This window comes from Trachurus japonicus, chromosome 17, assembly GCF_045865225.1.
Source record: "Trachurus japonicus isolate A0001 chromosome 17, Traja_1.0".
NCBI classification, from domain to species: Eukaryota; Metazoa; Chordata; class Actinopteri; order Carangiformes; family Carangidae; genus Trachurus; species Trachurus japonicus.
In genome coordinates this window covers 4,421,266-4,446,328 of record NC_140923.1, presented here as the reverse complement: position 1 = coordinate 4,446,328, position 25,063 = coordinate 4,421,266, and the positions used below count along the sequence as shown (strand labels likewise).

The 25,063-nt window shown below is 42.5% G+C and overlaps 1 protein-coding gene across 1 annotated transcript; it reads right to left on the bottom strand.

The window, feature by feature from the left end:
* Window positions 1-11,908: 11,908 nt before the first annotated feature.
* cavin4a (caveolae associated protein 4a) lies at window positions 11,909-25,063 on the bottom strand. The gene is made up of 2 exons (XM_085805352.1): window positions 24,498-25,063; window positions 11,909-12,730 (listed from the first exon to the last, which is right to left on the bottom strand). The coding sequence occupies exons 1-2, from the start codon at window positions 24,903-24,905 to the stop codon at window positions 12,155-12,157; spliced, it is 984 nt and encodes a 327-aa protein (XP_085661478.1). The 5' UTR covers window positions 24,906-25,063; the 3' UTR covers window positions 11,909-12,154.

The window sequence follows — 25,063 nt, the reverse complement described above, 5'->3', positions numbered from 1 at the left end:
AAGATAAAAAAGAAAAAAAGAAAACGGTGGTGGAGACCAAACATGGAGCTAAAAGAGAAAAACTCTCTCTCTTTCTCTCTGAAATCAAAACCCAACGGTCGTCCGTTGTTGCCGTTGTGACACCAAGTGGTCGTCGTGGTTATGGCAAGAGAGACTTTCCTTCGTCCTTCCTTCCTCTTTTGATCTGTTCCCTCCCTCCATCTTTCCTTCCTTCCTTTCCCCTTCCTTCTTTCCTCCCACCTTCTTCCTTCCTTGAACAAATCTCCATCTTTCTTTCCTTCCTTTTTCTCTTCCTTCTTTCCACAATCCCTTTCCCCTCCCTTCCTTCTTTCTTTCCCTTCTTCCTTCCTTCTTCTTCCTTCCTTGAACGAATCTGTTCCCTCAGTCCATCTTTCTTTCCTTCCTTTCCCCTTCCTTCTTTCCTCCCACCTTCTTCCTTCCTTTTTCTCTTCCTTCTTTCCACAATCCCTTTTCCCCTCCCTCCCTTCCTTCTTTCCGTCTTCTTCCTTCCTTGAACGAATCTGTTCCCTCCCTCCATCTTTCTTTCCTTTTCCCTTCCCTCTTTCCGCAATCCTTTTCCCCTCCCTCCCTTCCTTCCTTCCTTACTTCTTCCTTCCTTTTTGACCCAATTGACCCAATCTGTTCCCTCCCTCTCTCCATCTATCTTTCCTTCCTTTTACCCTTCCTTCTTTCCTCCCATCTTTCCCTTTGTCCTTCCTTCTTTCCCTTCATCCTTCCTTCCTTCCGTCCTTCCGTCCTTCCGTCCTTCCTTGACCCAGGAGGAACATTTTTCATATTGTTTCATATCGTATAACCAACATGGTTGGTCATCAGAGGGCCGGTCACTGTGGTAACGGCCCAGATGTGTGATGAGCTCACAGCTGCATTGATACTGTAATATTCCACTTCCTGTCTGTTCATTTTATTGTGCTTTTATGGCGATATGGATCCCTTTAGGTCTGAAATAAAGAAATTAAAGCAGAAGTGAGCGATATTTTTGTGTTAATATAAGTCTTAAATAGTTCTATCTTCCGACAGCAATCACTTACATAGAGTGTTTGGACTGAAACACGGGTCTCTCAGTCACTCTGCTCTGCTCTGAGCCCAGGAGAAAACTTTCCTTGTATCCTACAGTTTTTATCCAATGAGGAGAGAGAACGGCATAAAGGGGCAGTCCTCTCTGTGTGTGCAGCCAAGGGATGCGCCTGAATGTGGTGACGTAGGGACGAGGACTGTTACGGTGCGTTCAAGGCAACTCGTAACTCGTGTTTTTCCGACCTGTGAACTCGTACCAGTTCGATCTGGTACAAGTTCACGGGTCAGAAGTTACGAGTGGCCGTTATAGTGACTTTCACTGGTAAAACAGGTCGGAAAAACACGAGTGGGTTGCCTGGAACGCTACAAAGTTGTAAGTTGTGACTTGAAGCTGTAATTTACGGTTTCAAAAGCCGACCTGGAACGCAGCATTAGCCAAAACGACCGGATCGCTTACTTCTGCTTTAATGAATGAATGAATGAATGAATGAATGTTCTCTAACAGACGGTGTCAGAGCTGGAAAAAAAGAAAAAACGCTGGTGTTTGTCACTTTGGAGAGAAAAACACAGTCTGATGAGTCATTATGTTGGTGGAGCAGCGACTGACTGAGCCATCGACCCCCCCACCCCCCCACACACAGCTCCATTCACCAGACTCCACATTCACACACTTTATAAGTCTAGAGAGGCAATTATGTTGATTGAGGAAAATCTGACAGCACACACACACACACACACACACACACACACACACACACACACACACACACACACACACAGACACACACACACACACACACACACACACACACGTCCTCTTTGTTTCCGGATTGAGTTTGTATGGAAGCCAAGAGCTGCCAGCGCCGTCGTCGAAGCCGTTTATCTCTCCGTCCTGTGAAAGCCTGTTGTTGTTGTTGTTGTTGTTTTTTTGTCATTTTAATGATATTAAAATAATGAATAAAAGAAGGATCATGTTCCTGGAAAACACAAAAAAGAATGAAGGATTTTATAAATAGTATTAAACGGCTTTAAATTTTAAATCCGGTTGCTTCTGTGACCATTTTCCTGCGATTGACAGTTTCACCCTTTAATTTAATGTCATGGTGACAGTAAATGGGTTTGTATTTATACACTAGGTTTCACTTCAATATAATAATACTATAAATATAAAACTATTATTTTGCAACTGACAATGAAATTATCTCATTCATGTAAAAATAACAGAGCAGCGCTGGTCTCCAACAGCTGCTGAATGTCTGCTCTGTATATGGTACTAAAGAACACGACATAAAATATAATATAATATAATATAATGCCAGCAAGATCTCAAAGGAGGTTAAATCGAAAGCAACTGGACTAAGTTATTTGTTACTATAACCTGGACAAATGAGAATATGCACAGGCTTAATACCATGCAAGAGTTATGTTCTGATCTGCCGCACTAGAGAAAAACCAAAAAAATGGCTTTTCCTGTTTTTAATCTGCCAAACAATAATAATATTGCTCCTTGTAAAAAGGTCAAATACCTCGGCCATTTCCTTACAGAGGACATCTGAGAGCAACAGGAGGAAAAGGCTCGATTTAATGGTCCATCAAACAACAAAAAAGTGCAACCATGGTGTTAAATAAAATAAAGAAACAAAAATAAGTAAGATAAAAACGTTTCGGCCTACACAGCCATCTTCAGTCTGTGCTCTATTTGAACAGTGGGTGGATCTATACATGTTCCAGGGCCACATCTTGTACCACAGGGTGAAACCTGAGACTATTAAAATAATTAAAGCATAATACACTCTGTTAAGTTACTTTTCCTCCTGTTGCTCTCAAATGTTTCTTGGCCTACGCACCTGAAAAGAGGATTTTTTGGACAGTGAGCAAGACGCAAACACCTTTTCTCCTTTTTTTTCTTCCAGAGGACATGACAGATGATGATGATATTAGAAGGCAGTGCTGCAAAATGTACAATACTCTCGCTCGCAGGTTTCATTCGTGTACAGATGACGTTAAAACATCTCTGTTCAAAGCTCTGTACTGTACACCACTGTACACCACATACCTGTGGGTTAACTACAAGAAAGCAAGCATGAAAAAACTAAACTAGAATGTGATGAAACTCTGATGAATGATTCATGAAGCGTTTCCACCTGCAGAGCTGTGAATGCTGCGTTCACTATCCGTCTGTAAACCATTCATTCATTCATCTGTTCATTTATTTCCTCCTCGTCTGCTGAGATTAAAGTTGTTAAACTCTGTTGTCCGACCGCGTCACGTCTTCCTCTGTCGGCTGCTTCTTGTAGCTGCCACCGACGACAAAGAGAAACATGAAGCGACAGCGACAGCCGGAGAAAACATCTTCAAGACGATGTTTCTGGGATTGAATCTGCTGAGTTTGGCTTTTAGATGCCGAGCGCTGGTTGAATGTGGACGTGAACTGAACTCCAGCCAGGGCCGTTGTCTAGGGGAGAAAGGTGATGATAACTCTAGGGGCCCAGCGCCCAGTGGGGCCCATAAAAAACCCCAGTAGTCTAATCTTTGTATGACTGATTTATTCTGCGTAAGACCCTGACTAATACTCATAGTACACTGTAAAAACGCAACATCTTTCCAAGAATATTTGTCTTATTTCTTGTCCAAATGTCTCATTTCTAGTCAAAACTAATCTCTTTCCACTTAAAATAAGACTCATTACCTAAAAATTAACTTGTTTTTAGATAATTTTCACTTAAATTCACATAAGTTTTTTGTGCTTGTAATAAGGAAGAAAAACTTGCTCCACTATCAGATTTTTTCTACTTATTCCAAGTGAAAATCTAATTGAAAGAAGTAAAAAGTGTCTAAAAACAAGTTACTTTTAATATGATGAGTCTTATTTTAAGTAGAATGAGATTTATTTTGACTAGAAATAAGACAAATTTTCTTTCTAAGATACTTGAGTTTTTGCAGTGTAATGCTGCATTAGCATCAAAACAAAGAAGGCTAAATAAAAAACGATAATACATACGTACTCCAAGAAAAAAAAAAGGAAAAGTTAGGGGGAGTGGGGCCCACTTTAGTATTCTTTAAGGGGGCCCAGAATTCCTAGCAACGGCCCTGACTCCAGCTCGTCAAGGAGCTGATGCAGATGCAGGGGTGCAGATCCGATGTCAGGATTTTTTTTTTTCCCCGTATGCAGCTCATAACATGCGACCATAAATCACAACTTGGTAGAGACTCGCCATATCATTCATAAAGTACTGCACAGGGAATTACTTATTGTGCTTACCTTTCTTGTTTATTTGTCCTAAACAGCCAACAGCATGTATCACTGGGGGGGAATTTTTTTGAATATTGTGCAATGTGCATTAATTTTGTTCGCCTTTTTTACATACAGAGAGTACAGGTTTTGAAAAGGGTTTAAGTTCACTTTATAATGGAGTATGTTAATTTATAGGCTCCTACAGTATTTGTGTGCAGATAAATGTTAAAAATGCTAAAGACTAAAAATCGAGAGAATCGGCAATATCGTAGAATCGCAATTTAAATCGAATCGCCATCCAAAAAAATCACAGAAGAATCGAATCGGGAGAAAAGCATATCGTCCCAGCCCTAAGAAATATATTTGTCAAACATTATGTTCCACCATTTCGATCATTTCTTTTTAGATGTGAATCTAAAATGTGAAGAATGTGAAGTCTGAAAATACATTTGTTCAATTTTGAATAATTTGGGGTATTTTTATTGGGGGGGACAATTCATGTTTTTCAGAAATTGGGGGGGACGTGACAAACACACTCACTCCTCTTCTCCTCTCTTCTCTTCTCTTCTCTTCTCCTCTCTTCTCTCTCTCTCTGTCTGTCTGAGTCTCAGATCTGCCTCAATGAAGGAGAATTAATTAACGTCATTTTCTTTTCTCCGATTCCTGTGAAAAAAAACCTTTGATGTAGGCCTATACAGTTGCCGTGACAACCTGGTTAACAACGGTAAAAGCACAGGTGCCCGCCTGCGTGCCGATATATTTCTGGAAGGAAAGAGACAGAACGAGGAGGAGGAAGAGGAAGAGGAGGAGGAGGAGGAGGTGTAGTCTTTCCAAGTTTGTCAAGGTTATAAAAAGGCTGATGGAGTCTCTCAGCTCCACTTACAGAGTCAAAGCACGGGAATCAAACCTGTGACAGGGGAAACACCGCTGAGTAAAACGCTTCTGGGTGGTTCCTCCTTCAACCTGTCAGAGGCTGCGCTGAGTCAAGTCCGTTGAGACGACGTCCGTCCACACGGAAACAGAGATTCACCTAAAACGATCCTTTTCTTGTTCGTTTTGTAAAAGTTTCCCACAAACATCCCTGTAGTAGCTACATCCACCAGGCCTGTGTGTGGCGCTGTAACGCTGCCACACATAAACACAAACAAAAAAGAAGAAGACAGAAAGCTTCCCCGCTGGATTCAAATCAAGGGGGCAGTTGTCGGTCTGAGAAGTGAAGCTCACTTCCGCGTTCAACAAACTGCAATCCCCTCTTCTTCCTCTGGGGGCTGGTGTCAGAAAGCAGCATTCTCCATTGACCCCCATGTTAAAATCACCGACTTTACATCCTCAGTAAACATGTTAAAAGCCTGGTGTCAGAACGTTTTTTCGTCTCAATCGATAGTTTCCACCCCCGCACACACTCTGAGGGGGGTGAATTTTTTTTTAACTCTACAGTTTTACTGTTATTAGGTTAAAATTCTGGCCAATTAGGGCGCGGAAACGTTGAGTGACAGGTCCGTGCAGCTCCGTGGACAGCTGCTTCGAGGCCAGTGGGCGGGTTCTCGGCCGGCCAATCCAACATGGCGCAGTTCAGGCCGCCATATTGGAGTCACAAAAACGACGTCACGGATGCTACGTCCATTCTTTTTACAGTCTATGATTCAAACTCCAAACATTAGAAGCAGATGTGGCGGTTCGAATCCCGCTCTGTTGCTGCCGTAGTGTCCTTGGGCAAGACACCTTACCCACCTTGCTCCTGATGGGTCGTGGTTTGCGTCTTGCATGGCAGCTTCCGCCGTCAGTGTGTGAATGGGTGAATGCGATGTACTGTAAAGTGCTTTGGGTATCGTTGCAGGTATAGTAAAGCGCTATATAAATAGGCTACAGACCATTTACCATTAAATGTTGACCTCCCAAGAATGCAGTTTCTGTCTGGATGAAATCGCCAAAACTTATTCAGATTCACTAAAACCGGCATCTGTGTGGACTGGTTCTCAGGACTGGGTGGAGGGGGCCCTGAAAATGAAAGAAAATGAAAAACATAAGCATTTTCCTGTTGAATTGAGTTACTGCCAACTAGATGAACCGTAGCTGCCACATTTAGCCTTTTATGGTGTATGTTTGTTGTTTATGCCTGTTAACTTTTCTCTACAGTAGGAGATTTTAGCATCAGATGTGAGGTCAGAGGCTAAACAAGTTGTAAACATTCGCAAAATGCTAACAGCTAGCGTTAGCTCGGTGGGTAGCCTAATGTTAAAGGGATAGTTCACCCTAGAATGATATTTCGCTCATTATCTACTCACCCTCATGTGGACTAAGGGCTGGAAGAAGTTTGAGAGTCCTCCGTCCCTTCTCTGAGTTACAGGGGGTCTTGGTGTAGCAGTGCATGTCCATATAACGGTTGTAAAGGGACACCAGAGCTCTTCGTAAAAAAACACACACAAAAAAACATCCAAATACCTCCATGCTGCTCGTATGTAATGTCCGTCTTGTGCTGAAGCCCCAAATTGCGTAATTGTCCCGAAAAAAATTAAATAAGTCTATATTTTAAGCTTGTTTGTAGCGGAAGCTTCTCGAAGCTCCTCTTCCTGGTCCGTCCAAATCTCGCGTGATTCGCAGTAACCGCACTGACGCCGGCGCAAATCACGCGAGATTTGGACGGACCAGGAAGAGGAGCTTCGAGAAGCTTCCGCTACAAACAAGCTTAAAATATAGACTTATTTAATTTTTTTCGGGACAATTACGCAATTTGGGGCTTCAGCACAAGACGGACATTACATACGAGCAGCATGGAGGTATTTGGATGTTTTTTTGTGTGTGTTTTTTTACGAAGAGCTCTGGTGTCCCTTTACAACCGTTATATGGACATGCACTGCTACGCCGAGACCCCCTGTAACTCAGAGAAGGGACGGTGGACTCTGAAAATTCTTCCAGCCCTTAGTCCACATGAGGGTGAGTAGATAATGAGCGAAATATCATTCTAGGGTGAACTATCCCTTTAAGTTGGTGATAGTCGGATACCACACACCGTTATCGGCAGTAATTCAGTTCAGACCGTTAGATTAATAACGGTAGGCTATATAATGTCTATCCGATACATTTGTACGATACGATGTAGTCTGTTACCATGGTTACAGACGGTGGTAGCCCCTCCGCTTCTCCTACGTAGCCAAGATGGCGATTATTAGGGCTAAATGTCCAACGTTTCACACTGAACCGTTTTTTGTCTGTTATGAGTGAGTTGCTATAGACCAGAGCGGCATTTTTATGCAAATGAGAATGACTGATGCATCCTGGGTAATTTAGGGGCAGCGCCTGGCTCCATCCCTCCATTGAAAAGTTCAGCCTAACTGTCTTAACAAACTAACTAACAAAAAGTTGGCTATTAACAGGCTATTTACAGACAACACTTAGCCAAAACCTCCCCGGTGATTCCACCACATACGTGTAGATGTCCGGGTAAGAAATTTCTGGCCTCTGTGTGGAGTCATTGATCATTGTGGGAGGCTAAAGGAGCATACCGCTAGATTCATTCATTGTAATTTTTCAAGATAGCGTGAACGGTGGGTTTCAAGGAGGGTGTCAAAATAATTATGAGACATAGTGCTACAAAAGAAACACAAAATAAAACATTCAAATTGATTGTTAGTTAGTCTACGCTCCATCAAAACACAAAAAGCCACTGAGTGCAATTTAAAAATGCCGGGTGCTGCCCCTAAATTACCCAGGATGCATCAGTCATTCTCATTTGCATAAAAATGCCGCTCTGGTCTATATCTCGACACTAACAGCTACTCTGCATTTTGCCGTTTGTCAATGTGAATGCGCTCGAGACACAGCAACACTAACAAAGATGAGCTGGTGTGAGGAAGGCTGAAACGTAGCAGCGGTAGCCGTAGCGCCGATTTAAACAGAGGTGAGTGAGCCTCGTTATTAGAGTGGTTAGTCCACATATCTGGTTTATATTCTCAATCCTGACCCCTTTTCTTTTATTTAGTGTGCACATCCTCTCCTCTTCCTCTCCCTAACAGGGCGGATGATGCAGCCGGCTGGTTTCACTGGGCTCTTCGAGGCCCCGACGGCCCCGCTGTTTGTTTTAGAGCCAATAAATCCGGAGTTGACAAAGTGCCGCTGCGACCTCCAGCCGCACAGACACCGAACACGAGTCCGACTGTAAATTCCCTCCAGAGTGATTGGCATTTCATTTAGAGGCCGAGCGCCGGGGAGCGAGGAGCCGCCGGCGCTGCTGCTGCTGCTGCTGCTGCTGCTGCTGCTGACTCAGTTGAGCGATCGTGTTTTGCTCAAGTTAGTGATTTAATCTGAGCGGCGGAGAGAGAGAGAGATGAGATGAGAAGGAGATAGAGACAGAGGAGAGGAGAGAGATCTGCTGCTGCTGCTGATACCATCACACCTCTGTGAGTCCGTTATCAAAGAGCCTGATGGAAAATACATCACTTATCATTTATTATCATAATAATGATCATAATCCTGCCTGTGCTGATAAAATGTCGGCGGTGACTGAAGAATATTAAACTATCAAGTTGATAAAATCTCTATTGAAAACAGATTTTACTAGTGAAAAGAGCCGAGACGTCACAAATATAAAAGATATTCACAATAACTTACAGATGTGGATATCTACTTTTGTTGTTTTGTGTTTTTACAAACTGAAAAATTTCCAGTTCAGCGCAGAAAGGGATAGTTCAACATTTTGGCAAATTGGCCCATTGCCATAATCCCTATAGTCATAGCAGTAGGTTCGTTACCTTTAATTGTCGCTGCAAGCTGTTTTTAGAACGGTGGAGCAGAGCCGTGAGCTGCTCAGAGCTACGCTACGGAGGCTAATCATGGCATTTCTTGGTTTCCCTCATCAAACTCATCAAATACACAATCCAACAACTCCACAACGCTCTGGTGGACAAGTTGTGACCTGCACATTCACCACGATATGAGATAATAACACAACGTTACCAGACAGAGTTGTTTTAGAGGGAAATACAGAGACTGTTGATGAAAAACTGTCCCTGAAGGCAACGTGCATCAGTGGTTTTGCATGAATTTCCCTCTAAAACAACTCTGTGTGTTGTGTTATTATCTCATAGCGTGGTGAATGTGCAGCTCACAACTTGTCCACCAGAGCGTTGTGGAGTTGTTGGATTGTGTATTTGATGAGTTTGATGAGGGAAACCAAGAAATCCCATAATGAGCCTCCGTAGCGTAGCTCTGAGCAGCTCACGGCTCTGCTCCGCCGTTCTAAAAACAGCTTGCACCGACAATTAAAGGTAACAAACCTACTGCTATGACTATAGGGATTATGGCAATGGGCCAATTTGCCAAAATGTTGAACTATCCCTTCAATACATAATTAAAGTTATGTAAATATAATAATTAAGACATAAAATATAATAAAAATATAATGTTTCTTGAGACTTTGTCGAGGTTTCACCATAACTTTATTTATACAAAACAAGAACAACAGAAACAAAACAACAGGATTAATATTGTGCTGCTGCTCGTTCAGAAAAACAACACACAGGTTTTCAGTCGGTGAAAACAAAAACAACTTGGAACCTGAGCTGTGGAAAAAAAAGAAGAAATGAAACGTGAGTAAGAAATGAAACCTTGATCAAAATGTTTCAAACCAAAAAAAATCTAGAAACCTAAGAACAAACCCACTCAGCAGCAGCAGCAGCAGCAGCGTAAATACAGTAACAAGCTACACAGGAAGTAAACCTTTCAAAATAAGATACGACAATGAACTAATGTGTAACAGCTGAAGCTGCTGATAATAAATAAAACTTTGGATACGAAGCAGCAAAACTGAAAAAAACAAAAAAAAACAAAAAAAAAGAAAAATGAATCTGCTGAGAAGCTTTAAAGCTCAGTCCACCTTAAATCACAACACACACACGCACACACAGACACACAGACACACACCACTGGTCAAAGTTGTGTTAGTTTGTGGTTCATGCAGGTTTTCTGGTCGTTAACTGACGAGCTGCACCATGGTTCATTCAAACTGATCAAACTTTATTTAAAATTCTTGTTCTTGAACAGCATATGTGGCGTTCAATGTCTGTCAGGAATTTAAAGCAGTTATTTTATCTTTCTAATTAAACACAAAATTATCTTTTTCTTTTTTAAATCTTGTCTTAAATTTATATATGATTTAATTTCACCATTGTTTATGTCAGCGACAGTCGGACACAGAAAGCTTTCAGGGTTGTTTCCAACCGTCCTGTTACTATGGAAACTCTGCTGGACTTTACTTTAATACAACATCATTGTAACACCCTCAGTTTCTTCATGTTTGGTGCAAATGTTGATCAGACTTTGGTGCTTTAATCGCTGCATCAAACCATGAGCAGCGTCTTCAGTGTTGATTTATCCCACATGTACTTGAACTCATCACCTGAGCCAGGTGCAGCTCTGACGTCGACCTCGGCCTTCTACTCTACTCGTCTCTACTCTTCTCTACTGCTGCAGAAACCAGTCTGACCGCGGCTCCAGGCTTCAGAGACCAGCTGATGCCTTCAGGGACCAACCCCACCCTCCGGATATTATATGTACATCCAGATAAAAGATCAAGACGTTCAACATTCATCGCTTCTTCCTTCTTGTGCAAATCAACCTTGTGAACCATCTCTTCAAATTTAAACTCGACTCTTCTGCTTCTTAGTGCAGCACAGATAAATATTCTTACATTCATGGCTGAGTTTGAACTGTGTAACGTAAAAACTGTCAACAGGGAACACTTAAAGGTATACGCCCAACATTTTTTTTCGTGTCTTGCCTCACTCTCGAGTCCATGACCAGCAGATAGACACCATCCGTTCGACTGTGCGTGCAGTAACAAGGGAGATACGGGCAGGGCTGGCGCACCGCTAATTAGCTTAGCTCAAACACTGGAAGTGTATGGGTAGTGTTAGCCTGCCTCCTACCCGAGCCGAAATCAGTTGCAGTCAGAAGCTGATTTCATTTTAGCTCTAAACTCTGTAAATATATCACTTTATCGACATTTCAAACATTTTTAGTTGAGAAAGTAGCCGTTTAGATCAGCAGTGTGTCGTTAATTTGTCTAAATACCAGCTGTTTACAATGTTGTTCGGACGAATTTGGCGCTACTCAAGCTAGCCGTTGTGACCAACGCACTTTCACAAAATAAAACACCCGTTGCCCTTTACATACAGAAAACCATGACGATGTAATTTGTGCTTTTACTTTGAAACAGTTAGCTAACCTACCCTCAATGTAGCTAGCTTGAACCAAAATAAAGCGTCTTTGCTTGAACCCTCCGTTTTGACCGATCTCGTCCTGTTACCGGCATCTGACCGCTCAAGATGCCTTACCGGAGAGTTTTGTCAGCTCTGAGACGAAGATCGGCCCGTCTACTGTTAAAAGTTCTTAAGTCTTAGTGAAAGTTGCTGAAGAGTTTCTCTGATGACTTTAGGTGGAGGCAGGCTAACACTACCCATGCAAAATTTCCAGTGTTTGAGCTAAGCTAATTAGCGACTTTAGGTAGGAGGCAGGCTAACACTACCCATACACTTCCAGCGTTTGAGCTAAGCTAATTACGGGCGATACGGCTCTATCTCCCTTGTTACTGCACGCACAGTCGAAAGGATGGTGTCTATCTGCTGGTCATGGACTCAGGAGTGAGGCAAGACACGTAAAAAAAAAAATGTTGGGCTTAATGAATATTGTAATAAACCCATCTCAACAACTTGTTCTGTTTTATCTCATTCAAACTGATTCAAAGTCCGTCTTTGTCTTTGTCGTCGGCCAATCACAGACCTTCCTCTTTTCAAATTCAAATTGCACGAGTGTCCAGCCTCCTCCAATCACGTCCGATGATCTACTTCCTGTAAATCCTCCTCATCCTCCTCATCCTCCTCATCATCCTTATCCTATCCGGGTGGCGCTGGACTCTTCCACGGGCCCCTCCCTCTTGGTTTCCGGGCCGACCTCGGTGTACGCGACCCCGGCGGCGGACGGCTGTGGCGGCACCGGCGACTCCTTGGCATCGGTTTCACCTTCGGCTCCCTCTTGGCCCTCGGCGACGGCGCGCTCCTTCTTCAGCTTGATGCGGAAGGCCTCTTTGCTCGGGGCCTTCTTGGCGATGTTCTCCTTCAGCCGCTCGCCGGACTGCTTCAGCCGCTCGCCGGCCTGGTGCATCTTCTCGCGCCGCTCGGCCGGCATCACCTTCTCGCCCAGGTGGTGGAACTTGGTGCCCAGGTTGTCCTTTCTCTTGCTCATGTTCTCCTTGGAGAAGGCGGCCTTCAGGTGCTCCGTGCTCTTCGCCACCGACTTCTTCAGGCGAGCGGCGCGCGAGGAGTCGGTCTCCTCCACGCTCAGGTACTCCTCGTCCGAGGAGAGGTCGGCGGGCAGGTCGTAGGCGTCGGGCTCCAGCTCCAGCCCGTCCAGACCGGTTCCTTTAGGCGACTTGGTGACGGCCACCGACGGGATCTCTGTCTCCCCCTGGAGGAGAGGAGAGAGAACAGAGAGGACAGAGAGGTTATAATATCTGTTGTTTCCAGGGTTACGGAGAGAAAAGTGAAAGAGAGAGAAGCAACAGAGACAAAGGTAGATGTTTGTGTTAAAGCTCCTTCAAAATAAAGGTAGATTTTGTATTAAAGCTCCTTCAAAATAAAGGTATGTTTGTGTGAAAGCTCCTTCAAAATAAAGGTATGTTTGTGTGAAAGCTCCTTCAAAATAAAGGTAGATGTTTGTGTGAAAGCTCCTTCAAAATAAAGGTAGATGTTTGTATTAAAGCTCCATACAGTATAAAGGTAGATGTTTGTGTTAAAGCTCCATACAGTATAAAGGTACAGTATAAAGGTAGATGTTTGTATTAAAGCTCCATACAGTATAAAGGTAGATGTTTGTGTTAAAGCTCCATACAGTATAAAGGTACAGTATAAAGGTAGATGTTTGTATTAAAGCTCCATACAGTATAAAGGTAGATGTTTGTGTTAAAGCTCCATACAGTATAAAGGTAGATGTTTGTGTTAAAGCTCCATACAGTATAAAGGTAGATGTTTGTGTTAAAGCTCCATACGGTATAAAGGTAGATGTTTGTGTTCAAGCTCCTTCAAAATAAAGGTAGATGTCCATGTGTAGTGTGATTATAAAGCAGCTCTAGGTTCTATATTAATACTGTGAAAGTATCAAAGCCTCAGTCCACAGAGAAATGCACACAGCCTCCATTAAAGTTAAAACCAGCCGTCAGGACTTCCTGTCACTTTGTGATGTCACAACAAAGCCCCGCCCCCTCACCACCTGGACCCACCATCCCTACAACTTTGCAGGATTTGGTTTCTCTGAGTGTTTTATTCTGAAATCTGCTCTGTTTCTCTTTCGGCGTTAGCGTAGCCGCTAACTGTCGTCACAGCCCTAATCAGATTCTTCAGATGTAAACAAACGGCTGCTGGGGTGTAAAGACTTGATGTAGATGTGTGTCGTTGGCCGGCGTCGGTGCGTTTGCAGCCATCAGTTTATCGACACGCTCTTGAACAATGATAAAGTCTGAGGTCTCGACGTGAACGATGATTCTTCCCACTCAGCTCCTGCTAATTACGATTTAACAGATATGACGTGACGGCGGCGTGAGAGCAGAGCGCTATTGATCTGATATTGAACCGAACCGTGAGCGATGCCAAAAACATGTCTGAGCCTCCTGTTCAGACACTGACTGAAGAAGCTGCTGCTGCTGCTATCTCACCATCCAACTGTTCAGATTTACACTTTTCATCAATTGAGATTCATAACCTCCAGTGCCGGCCGTAGCCTCCATGGGGCCCTTAGTAAAATGTTATTTTGGGGCCCCACACACCTTCTATAAATGTATTTCATTTTCTTATCTGTCGTTATGAATCATCATGGTAGCCTGGCGTAATTTTATGGCTAAGTGATATAGTACTGGGAGTGAGATAGTGAATATCATCAAGGCCTCTGTTTTTTTATTGTTGGGTTTTTTAAAGGTCCAGTGTGTAATAATTGTCAAGGTTTATTGTTAAAATCTGAATAAACTATCCATGAATATATTTGTATAAGTGTATAATCGCTATAAAATAAAATAAATAATCATAATTCTTCTTTTATATCTACAAGTCTTGCTTTAGAGAGTGTCGCCATCTTACGGCGCCATGTTTGTAGCCTACGGCAGCCTGAAGGGAAAATCCAGCCAATCAGAGAACATGATTCAAGAGTTTCGCGTTCTCAACAAAGAAGAAGAAGGAGGAGGAAACAGCAGACATATGATAAAATGGTTTAGATCTTCACCTCATCGCTCCATGCTCCTGAAATACAAGTTTTTTGTCCTTCAGAGGCCACCGTCACTTTTCACTTTGAGTGCGAACGAGTGAGTGAGTGAGCGCTGCAAACTAGAATCTGAACGCTAGATGTCGCGGTTTTACCTCCATTTTACACACTGGACCTTTAAAGAAACTGCAACCATATTTTTAAAGTGCACCAATAACAATAGCTTTAAAGGGATACGGCAACATTTTTTTTTTTCGTGTTTTGCCTCACTCCCGAGTCCATGACCAGCAGATAGACACCATCCTTTCGACTGTGCGTGCAGTAACAAGGGAGATAGAGCCGTATCGCCCGTAATTAGCTTAGCTCAAACACTGGAAGTGTATGGGTAGTGTTAGCCTGCCTCCACCTAAAGTCATCAGAGAAACTCTTTAGCAACTCTAAACGGAAACCGGCGGGCCGATCTTCGTCTCAGAGCTGACAAAACTCTCCGGTAAGGCATCTTGAGCGGTCAAACGCCGCTAACGGGACGAGATCGGTCAAAACGGACGGTTCAAGCAAAGACGGTTTATTTTGTTTCAAGCTAGCTACATCGAGGGTAGGTTAGCTTCCTGTTTCAAAGTAAAAGCACAAATTTTATCGTCATGGTTTTCTGTATGTAAAGGGCAATGGGTGTTTTATTTTGTGAAAGTAACCGGAAGTGCGTTGGTCACAACGGCTAGCTTGAGTAGCGCCGAATTCGCCCAAACAAAATTGTAAACAGCTGGTATTTAGACAAATTAACAACACACTGCTGATCTAAACGGCTACTTTCTCGCCTAAAAATGTTTGAAATGTTGATAAAGTGATATATTTACAGAGTTTAGAGCTAAAATGAAATCAGCGGCTCGGGTAGGAGGCAGGCTAACACTACCTATACACTTCCAGCGTTTGAGCTAAGCTAATTACAGGCGATACGGCTCTATCTCCCTTGTTACTGCACGCACAGTGGAAAGGATGGTGTCTATCTGCTGGTCATGGACTCGGGAGTGAGGCAAGACACGAAAAAAAAAAGTTGGCGTATCCCTTTAAAATGTTAATTGCTCTCTTTGAGTTTCCTAATGCTAAGCTAGGCTAATGTGGATCATCTCCTCTGAAGCTGCTGGGTGGATTTTCTAAACCCGGGCCTCTGAACCTTTCTCGTCTCACTCTGTAAAGATTTTTCTTTTCTTTTCTTTTTTTTTGTGTGTGTGCCGCTGTAAACCGACACCGCGCGGCCGTCTCGTGTGTCTTTCCTCGGCGCAGCAGGAATAATAAATAACCGCGCTGCTCGTTTCAAGATGATGGAGGCTCAGATAGAAAACATGATATTCCTCGGAGACGCTCGCTCAGACCCGAGCCGACGCCTGCAGCCTTCGACTCACCGAGCTGCTTCGTTCATCGGATCGAGTTGTTCTATTTTTACAGAGGAGTAACTGAGACAGGAAGCTGCTACACCTGTAACTCAAGACAGGTGCTTTCATTATGATAATTGAATTAATATCCCAGCGGATACTAATCCTCACCCCCCATAGATATAATCTTGTGTTTATGTTTTAATAAAAAAAAAAGAACATTTCTAACTTCAGCTCCACCTGTGCAGCTGCTGCAACGGTCAAATAACCAATAAACTAAAGGGATAAGTATGAATAAATACATTTTACCAAGATTTATTTGCTTATTTATCAGTTGTTACATGTAGAACGTCATTTATTTTATCGTTTAGGCTACTCCACACACCACACACTACAGTTTTTTACAGAACTGAATTAACTTTACTTTTACAGGTATTAATTTGAGAGTAATTATGATAAGGTGGTTTTTAAACTTTAAAAATCACATTATTCGATGCAAATCTAAATTCAAAAGTTTAATCTTCCAGAGCAAGTTTAAGCTTTTAAATCTTAAGATTTAAATGAACAAATTTTCATTTTGAATTTAAATTAAGCAGTGGGAATTTTAATTTTAATAAGAATCAATCAAAGGTGCAATGTGAGATTTCAGAGCATGGTTTAATGTGACTTTGAGTCATTTCATATAAATCATCATCCATGCTCTTAACTTTCCCTGAACCTTTTGTCATAAAACCAACAGAGAGCCAAACATCAGGAACATCTGTACAGGAACAATCGGCCGCTGCGCCCCAGCGACGCCCCAGCGACGCCCTAGCGACGCCCTAGCGACCGGCGACTTTGGACCTGAGAGACGATTCATCCTAATTAAGCTGCAACGATCACACTCATTAATCAGGGAGGAGTCGTCGGAGCGAGGCCACACTGAGAATGACACAGTAATTACAGCGGCGGAGCAGGAAGTGGGTCAATGTCTGGATTAATAACACACACACACACACAGAGAGAAGGAGCTTCAACTACCATTCAGACTGAATCATTTCTATCTTTGTCGTTTAGGAAGGAAGGAAGGTCGGAAGGAAGGGGAAGAGGAAGGAAAGAAAAATGGAGGGAAGGAACAGATTAGGTCAAGGAAGGAAGGAAGGAAGGAAGGAAGGAAGGATTGTGTAAAGAAGGAAGGGAAGATAGACAAACAGAATGGGTCAATTGGGTCAAAAAGGAAGGAAGAAGTAAGGACGAAGGGAAGGAAGGAAGGAAGGAAGGAAGGAAGGAAGGAAGGAAGGAAGGAAAAAGGAAGGAAGGAAAGAAATATGGAAGGAGGGAACAGATTGGGTCAATTAGATCAAAAGAGGAAGGAAGAAGAAGTCAGGACGAAGGGAAGGAAGGAAGGAAGGAAGGGAGGAAGGAAGGAAGGAAGGAAGGAAGGAAGGACAAAGGGAGAGATGGGAGGAAAGAAGGAAGGAAAAAGGAAGGAAAGAAATATGGGGGGAGGGAACAGATTGGGTCAATTGGATCAAAAGAGGAAGGAAGAAGTAAGGACGAAGGAAGGAAGGAAGGACAAAGGGAGAGATGGGAGGAAAGAAGGAAGGAAAAAGGAAGGAAAGAAATATGGAGGGAGGGAACAGATTGGGTCAATTGGATCAAAAGAGGAAGGAAGAAGAAGTAAGGACGAAGGGAAGGAAGGAAGGAAGGAAGGAAGGAAGGAAGGAAGGAAAGAAAAATGGAGGGAAGGAACAGATTAGGTCAAGGAAGGAAGCAGAAGGACATACGAAGGAAGGAAGGAAGGAAGGAAGGAAGGAAGGAAGGAAGGAAGGAAGGAAGGAAGGAAGGAAGGAAGGAAGGAAGGAAGGTGAAAAGGATTGTGGAAAGAAGGAAGGGAGAAAGGAAGGAAAGAAGGAAGGATGGAGGAAGGGAACAGATTGGGTCAATTTGACCCAGAAGGACGTCAGGAGGGTTAAAATCACTGAATGTTAAAAAATAAATGAATGAAAGTTAAGAAGCTGAATTCAGGTTTAGGAGCTGCAGAGTTCGCACCAAACCGCAGACGCCTTTTTTTTTTTTTGATTATGAAGGAACATTTACAGTTAATTATCTGGATAATAAAGAAGTGAAAACTACAGTTCTCTAACGAACAGAAGTCGTGCTAACGTTCGCTGGGCGACCTCGGAAACATCATAAACTAAAACCCATTAACTCGTCTAAAATTGCTGGTCGTCCTCTGATGTCCGTGGCGGTGAACAACAGGCGGCCTCGGGGCGCGACATCCATCTTTTTCTTATTACTGTCTGTCTGTCGGACCGACCGACTGTCCCCGGGCCGGGCCGGACCGCCGCCGTCATCACTCAGCCGCCACCGAGCATCGATGATGATGAGCGTCTGTATGTAACAAAGCGCTTGTTGCTTCCTGTTGAGCGGCCGCAGCTGAAGCTCTATATTAGGAGACGAGCGGAGGCCTCAGAATAACCGACAGCACATCAGTCATGAGGAAACTCAACACTGCAGACGGGACGGAGAGATCGCCGCTGTCTGGCTGGCTGTTCAGGAAACGTTTAGAGCAGCAGGGACGACGGCTCTTCTTCCTCTCAGATTATAAATTAATTACATGAAATTATAGGAGAAATTCTGCTTTTTATGAAGTCCTGCTGTCTGTCTACACCTCGATTATTTAAATGAAGACTCGCAGATCAAAGGAAGAGCTCATGAATATTAATAATGTGAAGAATATTGGATGTTCTATTGTGATTTTTAATTTATTCTACGTTCAGGGCCGTTGTATAGGGGAGAAAGGTGGGGCCCAGCGCCCAGTAGGGCCCACAAAAAACCCCAGTAGTCTAATCTTTGTATGACTGAATTATTCTGTATGAGCCTGACTGATACTCATAGTAATGCTGCATTAGCATCAAAACAAAGTAAATAAAAAATTATAATACATACGTAGTCTAAGAAAGAAGGGGAAAAGTCAGGGGGTAGGGGCCCACTTTAGTATTCTTTCAGGGGGCCCAGAATTCCTAGCAACGGCCCTGTCTACGTTTATATGTGGAATCGGTCACTGTTGCATATGAATTGAAGTTTTTCTGATCAGATTTGCTGCAGACAGGTGAACAACTTCTTCCTTTTCAAGTCTTCTTCTATTATGTTACCCCTGGACATTTTTGCCCACCTCCCCAGGGTCAAATGAAAGGTCACTGGGGCCTTATTCTTGGCGAGGAGGTGTATCTTTGGGTAAACTCTGGATGTCCCGAGTTTCAGAATGAAAGTCCATTTTTTGGACTCGTAATGCATTTTAACAACATCCATGACCCTTCAAGTGGACAAAAATATCCATCTCCGCCTATTATATGTTTTTTTAAAATGTATTTTAAGGTTAAAAAAATTTAACTAACAGATATCACCATGAAACTTCCCAAGTTTATCACTTACATTAAGACAAATATTTTTTGTATTACAAGTTTTGTCAAATTTTATGTTAAATATGTAAATCAGGCAATATCTAATGAAATATGCTAATGCTAATTTGCATACAATGGATAAAGCCCCTTTCAAAATTCTTGTTTTATTTTTTTGTTGACATATAGAGTCAGGGGTTTTTACAGAGGGAATTATGGATATCTCTTTTTATCACTCTGTAAATGAGAAAATACTGTCACCGGCCCTAAAGCCCATAGAGCCCCATAGAAATCATGTGTTTTTGCACCAAAAACAGCTGGCCAGGAAGGGGTTAAAACTTTTGAAACCCGTGTCAAAAGTTATTTTCATGTTTAGTCAAGACCCAGCCCTATATGTATCACAAATATTTTGGGAGTAACTGATGTCTACATTTTGTCCAGAGGTCATGGAAGTGGTACAAATTGAGGGAGCATCTGAGGGTTAAAGGGATAGCTGCATTGTTTTTTAAAGTGGGGTTTTATGATCTCCAAATAGCCCCTAATAACCCCCCTTTAATTGCAGTAGAAGACTCTCTGCACTCCTCCCGTTAGCAATGCCAGCCCATAATAGCCCTGCCCAGAGATTTACAACATACATTGTTGTGAATGGACCCAAAGAAACGGCCTATTTTCGTGGCCTAAAAGAGGTTTTACCTGAAAAAAAAAATACACAGTTCCATTGTTCGCTATAATATAATTTTTTCCAGCCCCTCAAAGTGCAGGAAAAACGCAGTTTTTATTTGGACCTAACCAACTGCTGATCGGCGGGCGCTAACCCTGGGCGGAGGGATACGTGAGTTGGTTAGGTCCAAATAAAAACTGTGTTTTTCCTGCACTTTGAGGGGCTGGAAAAAATTATATTATAGCGAATAATGGAACTGTGTATTTATTTTTCAGGTAAAATCTCTTTTAGGCCGCGAAAATAGGCCGTTTCTTTGGGTCCATTCACAACACTGTATGTTGTAAATCTCTGGGCAGGGCTATTATGGGCTGGCGTTGCTAACGGGAGGAGTGCAGAGAGTCTTCTACTGCAATTAAAGTACTTAGGGGCTATTTGTAGATCATACAACCCCACTTTAAAAAAATGCTACTATCCCTTTAATTGTTGGATTTGTATAGTTTTGTAGCTATTACTTGTCGGCGTTAGCTTCACCTTTAAAGCTCTTTGCTGTAGCGCCCTCTGTCAGCCACAACCTGCACAACAACGCCCCCCTCCCCTCCTCGCTGCCTCCTCTTCCTGTACGTCGACCCTGTGATGAGCTGCCGTGTCAGACTGTGACTGTGACCGTGTCCCCGCTGGCAGAGCAGAGAGGCAGGACGCCGTGATCCCAGAATAAGTCTCTCTGTCACGGATCCACAGCAGCTGTCGGCAGCACGTTGCGCTCCGGTTTCTATTCTGAAGCAAAGAGGCTGCACAGGAACCAGGGCAGCAGCGTCCGACACCGAGGGAACGTAACGTATATATCTGCTGCACAGAGTTTAATCCTGGACTAAAGGTCACAGAGTCCAAGACGCTGCAGGAAAAACCAAGGAAAAACTACATCAAATATAAAAGTGTGAAAATACATAAATAGAGTCTGTGCATAGGAATGAACCAACTATCCAAAACAACATTTAATCAAATCAACACTTAAAGGGATAGTTCAACATTTTGTGAAATTGGCCCATTGCCATAATCCCTATAGTCATAGCAGTAGGTTTGTTACCTTTAGTTGTCGGTGCAAGCTGTTTTTAGAACGGCGGAGCAGAGCCGTGAGCTGCTCAGAGCTACGCTATATGGAGGCTCATTATGGGATTTCTTGGTTTCCCTCATCAAACTCATCAAATACACAATCCAACAACTCCACAACGCTCTGGTGGACAAGTTGTGACCTGCACATTCACCACGCTATGAGATAATAACACAACGTTACCACACAGAGTTGTTTTAGAGGGAAATTCAAGCAAAACCGCATGATGATGCGCGTTGCCTTCAGGGACAGTTTTTCATCAACAGTCTCTGTATTTCCCTCTAAAACAACTCTGTCTGGTAACGTTGTGTTATTATCTCATAGCGTGGTGAATGTGCAGCTCACAACTTGTCCACCAGAGCGTTGTGGAGTTGTTGGATTGTGTATTTGATGAGTTTGATGAGGGAAACCAAGAAATCCCATGAGCCTCCGTAGCGTAGCTCTGAGCAGCTCACGGCTCTGCTCTGCCGTTCTAAAAATAGCTTGCACCGACAATTAAAGGTAACAAACCTACTGTTATGACTATAGGTATTATGGCAATGGGCCAATTTGCCAAAACGTTGAACTATCCCTTTAAGTATCTCTCAGATTTAATTATAAAATGTCCTTACATGTGATTTTATTAGTAAATTTCACTGATTTCTTTTAAACTATTTAGGAATTGGAGTTTTGAAACGTCTTTAATCCATTAAAACTCTAATTTATCTATAATTCATGTATTAATTCATCCCTGTGATGTTATTTTGTATATTTTAAAACCTTTTTAAGCCATTGAGTTTTACAGAAAATCCATCATATCGATGTTTGGTGTGAAAGTCTGTCCTCATTCTCTCTGCACCACGAGAAGACGAAGCTTCACGTGTCGACTCAACCGTGAGATTTGTTTAATAAAAATGTTTCTGCTTTTCCAGACCGGTGATTTCTAAAAGCAATTAAATCTCTTCCTTCCTTCCTCCGCGTTTGAGAGTTTGTTGAGACTGTTTGAGGAGAATGAATGATCTTGTTTTCATGCGTCTCACCTGACCTGATTAGAGTGGTGTGGATGAGAGTGTGTCCTCTCAGCGTAATGAGGATGCTGCTTCTCTAGAAATTGGCCGGTGTTACCGAGTCGATGGCTCTTAAGTGTTTTGAACTGAAACCAGCCTCGGCTCTCAGCAGGGCCGTCGCTTAATGAATTGAGCCGAGGTTCATTTGAGTTAAGATCTCTCTCAGCTTGGCAGCCATGCGGGTTGTTTCGGGCCTGAGGGGGAAAGAATCTACTTCACTTCTGATACTCAGCTTAATTATTATGCTCTGGAAACCTGGACCGGACCTTGGATCCTCCCAGATTCTAGTGATTAATAAAACATTTTCATTTCCTCCGTCGAGAAGGACCGAGTCCAGCAAACTACTGTAGAACCTCGTGTTCGCTACCAGGGCCGTTGTATAGGGGAGAAAGGTGATGATAACTCTAGGGGCCCAGAGCCCAGTGGGGCCCATAAAAATCTAATCTAATCTAATCTTTGAATGACTGATTTATTCTGCGTAAGACCGTGACTAACACTCATAGTACACTGTAAAAACTCAACATCTTTCCAAGAATATTTGTCTTATTTCTTGTCCAAATGTCTCATTTTCTAATCAAAACTAATCTCTTTCCACTTAAAATAAGACTCATAACCTAAAAATTAACTTGTTTTTAGATAATTTTCACTTAAATTCACAATAAATAGAATAATCTGCCAGTGAAAGTACGTTTTTTGTGCTTGTAATAAGGAAGAAAAACTTGCTCCACTATCAGATTTTTTCTACTTATTCCAAGTGAAAATATGCTTGAAAGAAGTAAAAAGTGTCTAAAAACAAGCTACTTTTAATATAATGTGTCTTATTTTAAGTAGAATGAGATTTGTTTTGACTAGAAATTACATTTTGACTAGAAATAAGACAAATATTCTTGCTTAGATACTTGTGTTTTTGCAGTGTAATGCTGCACTAGCATCAAAACAAAGAAGGCTAAATAAAAAACGATAATACATACTGTACATAGTCTAAGGAAAAAAAAGGAAAAGTTAGGGGGAGGGGCCCACTTTAGTATTCTTTAAGGGGGCCCAGAATTCCTAGCAACGGCCCTGTTCGCTACCCCACACCCAGGATTAGTGTTCAGTTTCATTGGGTGATAATATGTCACATGACTGAAGCTAAAGACGCTCTCTCTTTGAAGCAGCGTTACATGATCAGAGCTGCAGCCAATAATCACACCAATGATCAATTAATATACTTATTAACCATGAAAGGATTTGTTGCAGGTCAAATTATCCAAAGATTCACAAGAAGAAGGCATTGGAGCAGCAACGTTTTCACTTTGATCTGGACAAATCAATGTTGGAAACCAATTAGTTGATTGATCCATCAAGAAAATCATGAAAATGTCCTTAAACTTCTTTGAGCCCAGACAGAGGTCTGAAAACACTCGAGTCTAGAACAATTTCAGCTAATTTACATACACAATACTACTTTTTTTTTTGTAAATTTGTTATTTGTTTATTGATTAATAAAACTATGTAACAGTTTGAATGTCCAATCATAATCCAGTTCAAAAAGAAGTACAAAGAAATGGTTTTCAATATGTACAGGAATGACAACCACAAGGTGCTTATTATTATTATTTATTTGGGTATTTACCCACTTAGTTTTATTTGTTGGTCTGTTGGTGTTACCTTCAGTTTGTCTTTGTATATGTCTTTTTATACTGTATGTATATGCCTATATATCAGAGGGATAAAGATTAGTGATTAGTGACAAGGAAGGTTGATAGCTAATTTATGAATAGGGGGTGGGAGTAAATAAATTTTACTTCTTCCCACTCCTTTTTGGATATGAAAAAATAGGCTAAATAAATAAATAATATGAAATCATCAATTATTTTAATTTTTCTCATGTGTCGTCTTTGCAAAGTATTTATTTGTTATGTCTGTCCATTACTGTATTCTTTCTTATTTCTTTTAACTCATTGAGTTATGCAAGTGTCAGAAGAGCGACAGGCACAAACAGAGCAGCTTTCATAAAAGACGCTGTATCTCCTTTTCTAGAAAAAAAAGCAGGGATTTGGGTGAAACCCAGCCATGTTTAGCTTGAGTTTTCAAAGGAATGGAGGCACGTAGAAACAAACGGTTTGTGGCTATTTGAAGCATAAAGTTTCACCTTACAAATGAGCCACAGTATGTGTTGGTGGCAATAATATAGAATACACTATGGCTCTACAAAAATAGTCAAAAATGGTCTAAATTGCCGGTACACTTGACTAAAACTTTGGAAAGGAGCGCGGCACTCAATGAGTTAACATGTCCGAAATAAACTGAAACTAAGTAACTAAAAAAAAAAATGGACAAATCTCCTTGTCACTGTCAAATAAAGAAAAGTCCAAACTGAAGCCAAAGTTACAACATTAAGACAATCTGCTGGTTCTGGTCTGGTCTAGTCTCACCTGGTAGATGACGACCCGGAACTTGTTGCGCGTGAGCAGCTCGTCCTGCGTGGACTCGACCTTCTTGACGCGGACGTTCTGCTTCTCCACGCGCGTCCGCACCTCCTTGACGTTGGCGCTGACCTTGCGGGTCTTCTGCAGCAGCTTCTCCACGGTGCCGCTGGTGTCGGTGTGGTCCTTGGCCAGCTTCAGCACGTCGCCCTGGATGGTCTTGATGTTGCTCTCCAGCTCCAGCTGACGCTCCTCCATGCGCTGCTGGCACGACTGCACGTTGTCGATGATGCCCGCCACCCGCTCCAGCAGCGACAGGATGGTCAGGGCGCTGATCGGGTTCCCGGACTCGTCCTCTACGCCGACGATCTCCAGCTTTTCCTGGACGCCCGCCGTGCGATACTTGTGCTGATCCATTGCGCTGTTTTTTTCTGTTTCGAACGTCTCAAACCCCTTGAATTTCAAGAAAAGTTGCTTAAAAAAGGGATGTTTTAGTTTGGGGGAAAGGGGGACCAGAGCTGTTGGAGAGCAGAGTGGCAACACCCAACAACCGCTAACTCCCAAACTCAGGTCTG

What these genes read in the sequence shown, in the direction of transcription:
- cavin4a (XM_085805352.1), bottom strand. Translation starts at nt 24,905, where the DNA reads ATGGATCAGCACAAGTATCGCACGGCGGGCGTCCAGGAAAAGCTGGAG. An exon ending in TCCGGGTCGTCATCTACCAG is followed by an intron (nt 12,731 to 24,497) that starts GTGAGACTAGAC and finishes CCTCTCCTCCAG; the next exon opens with GGGGAGACAGAGATCCCGTC.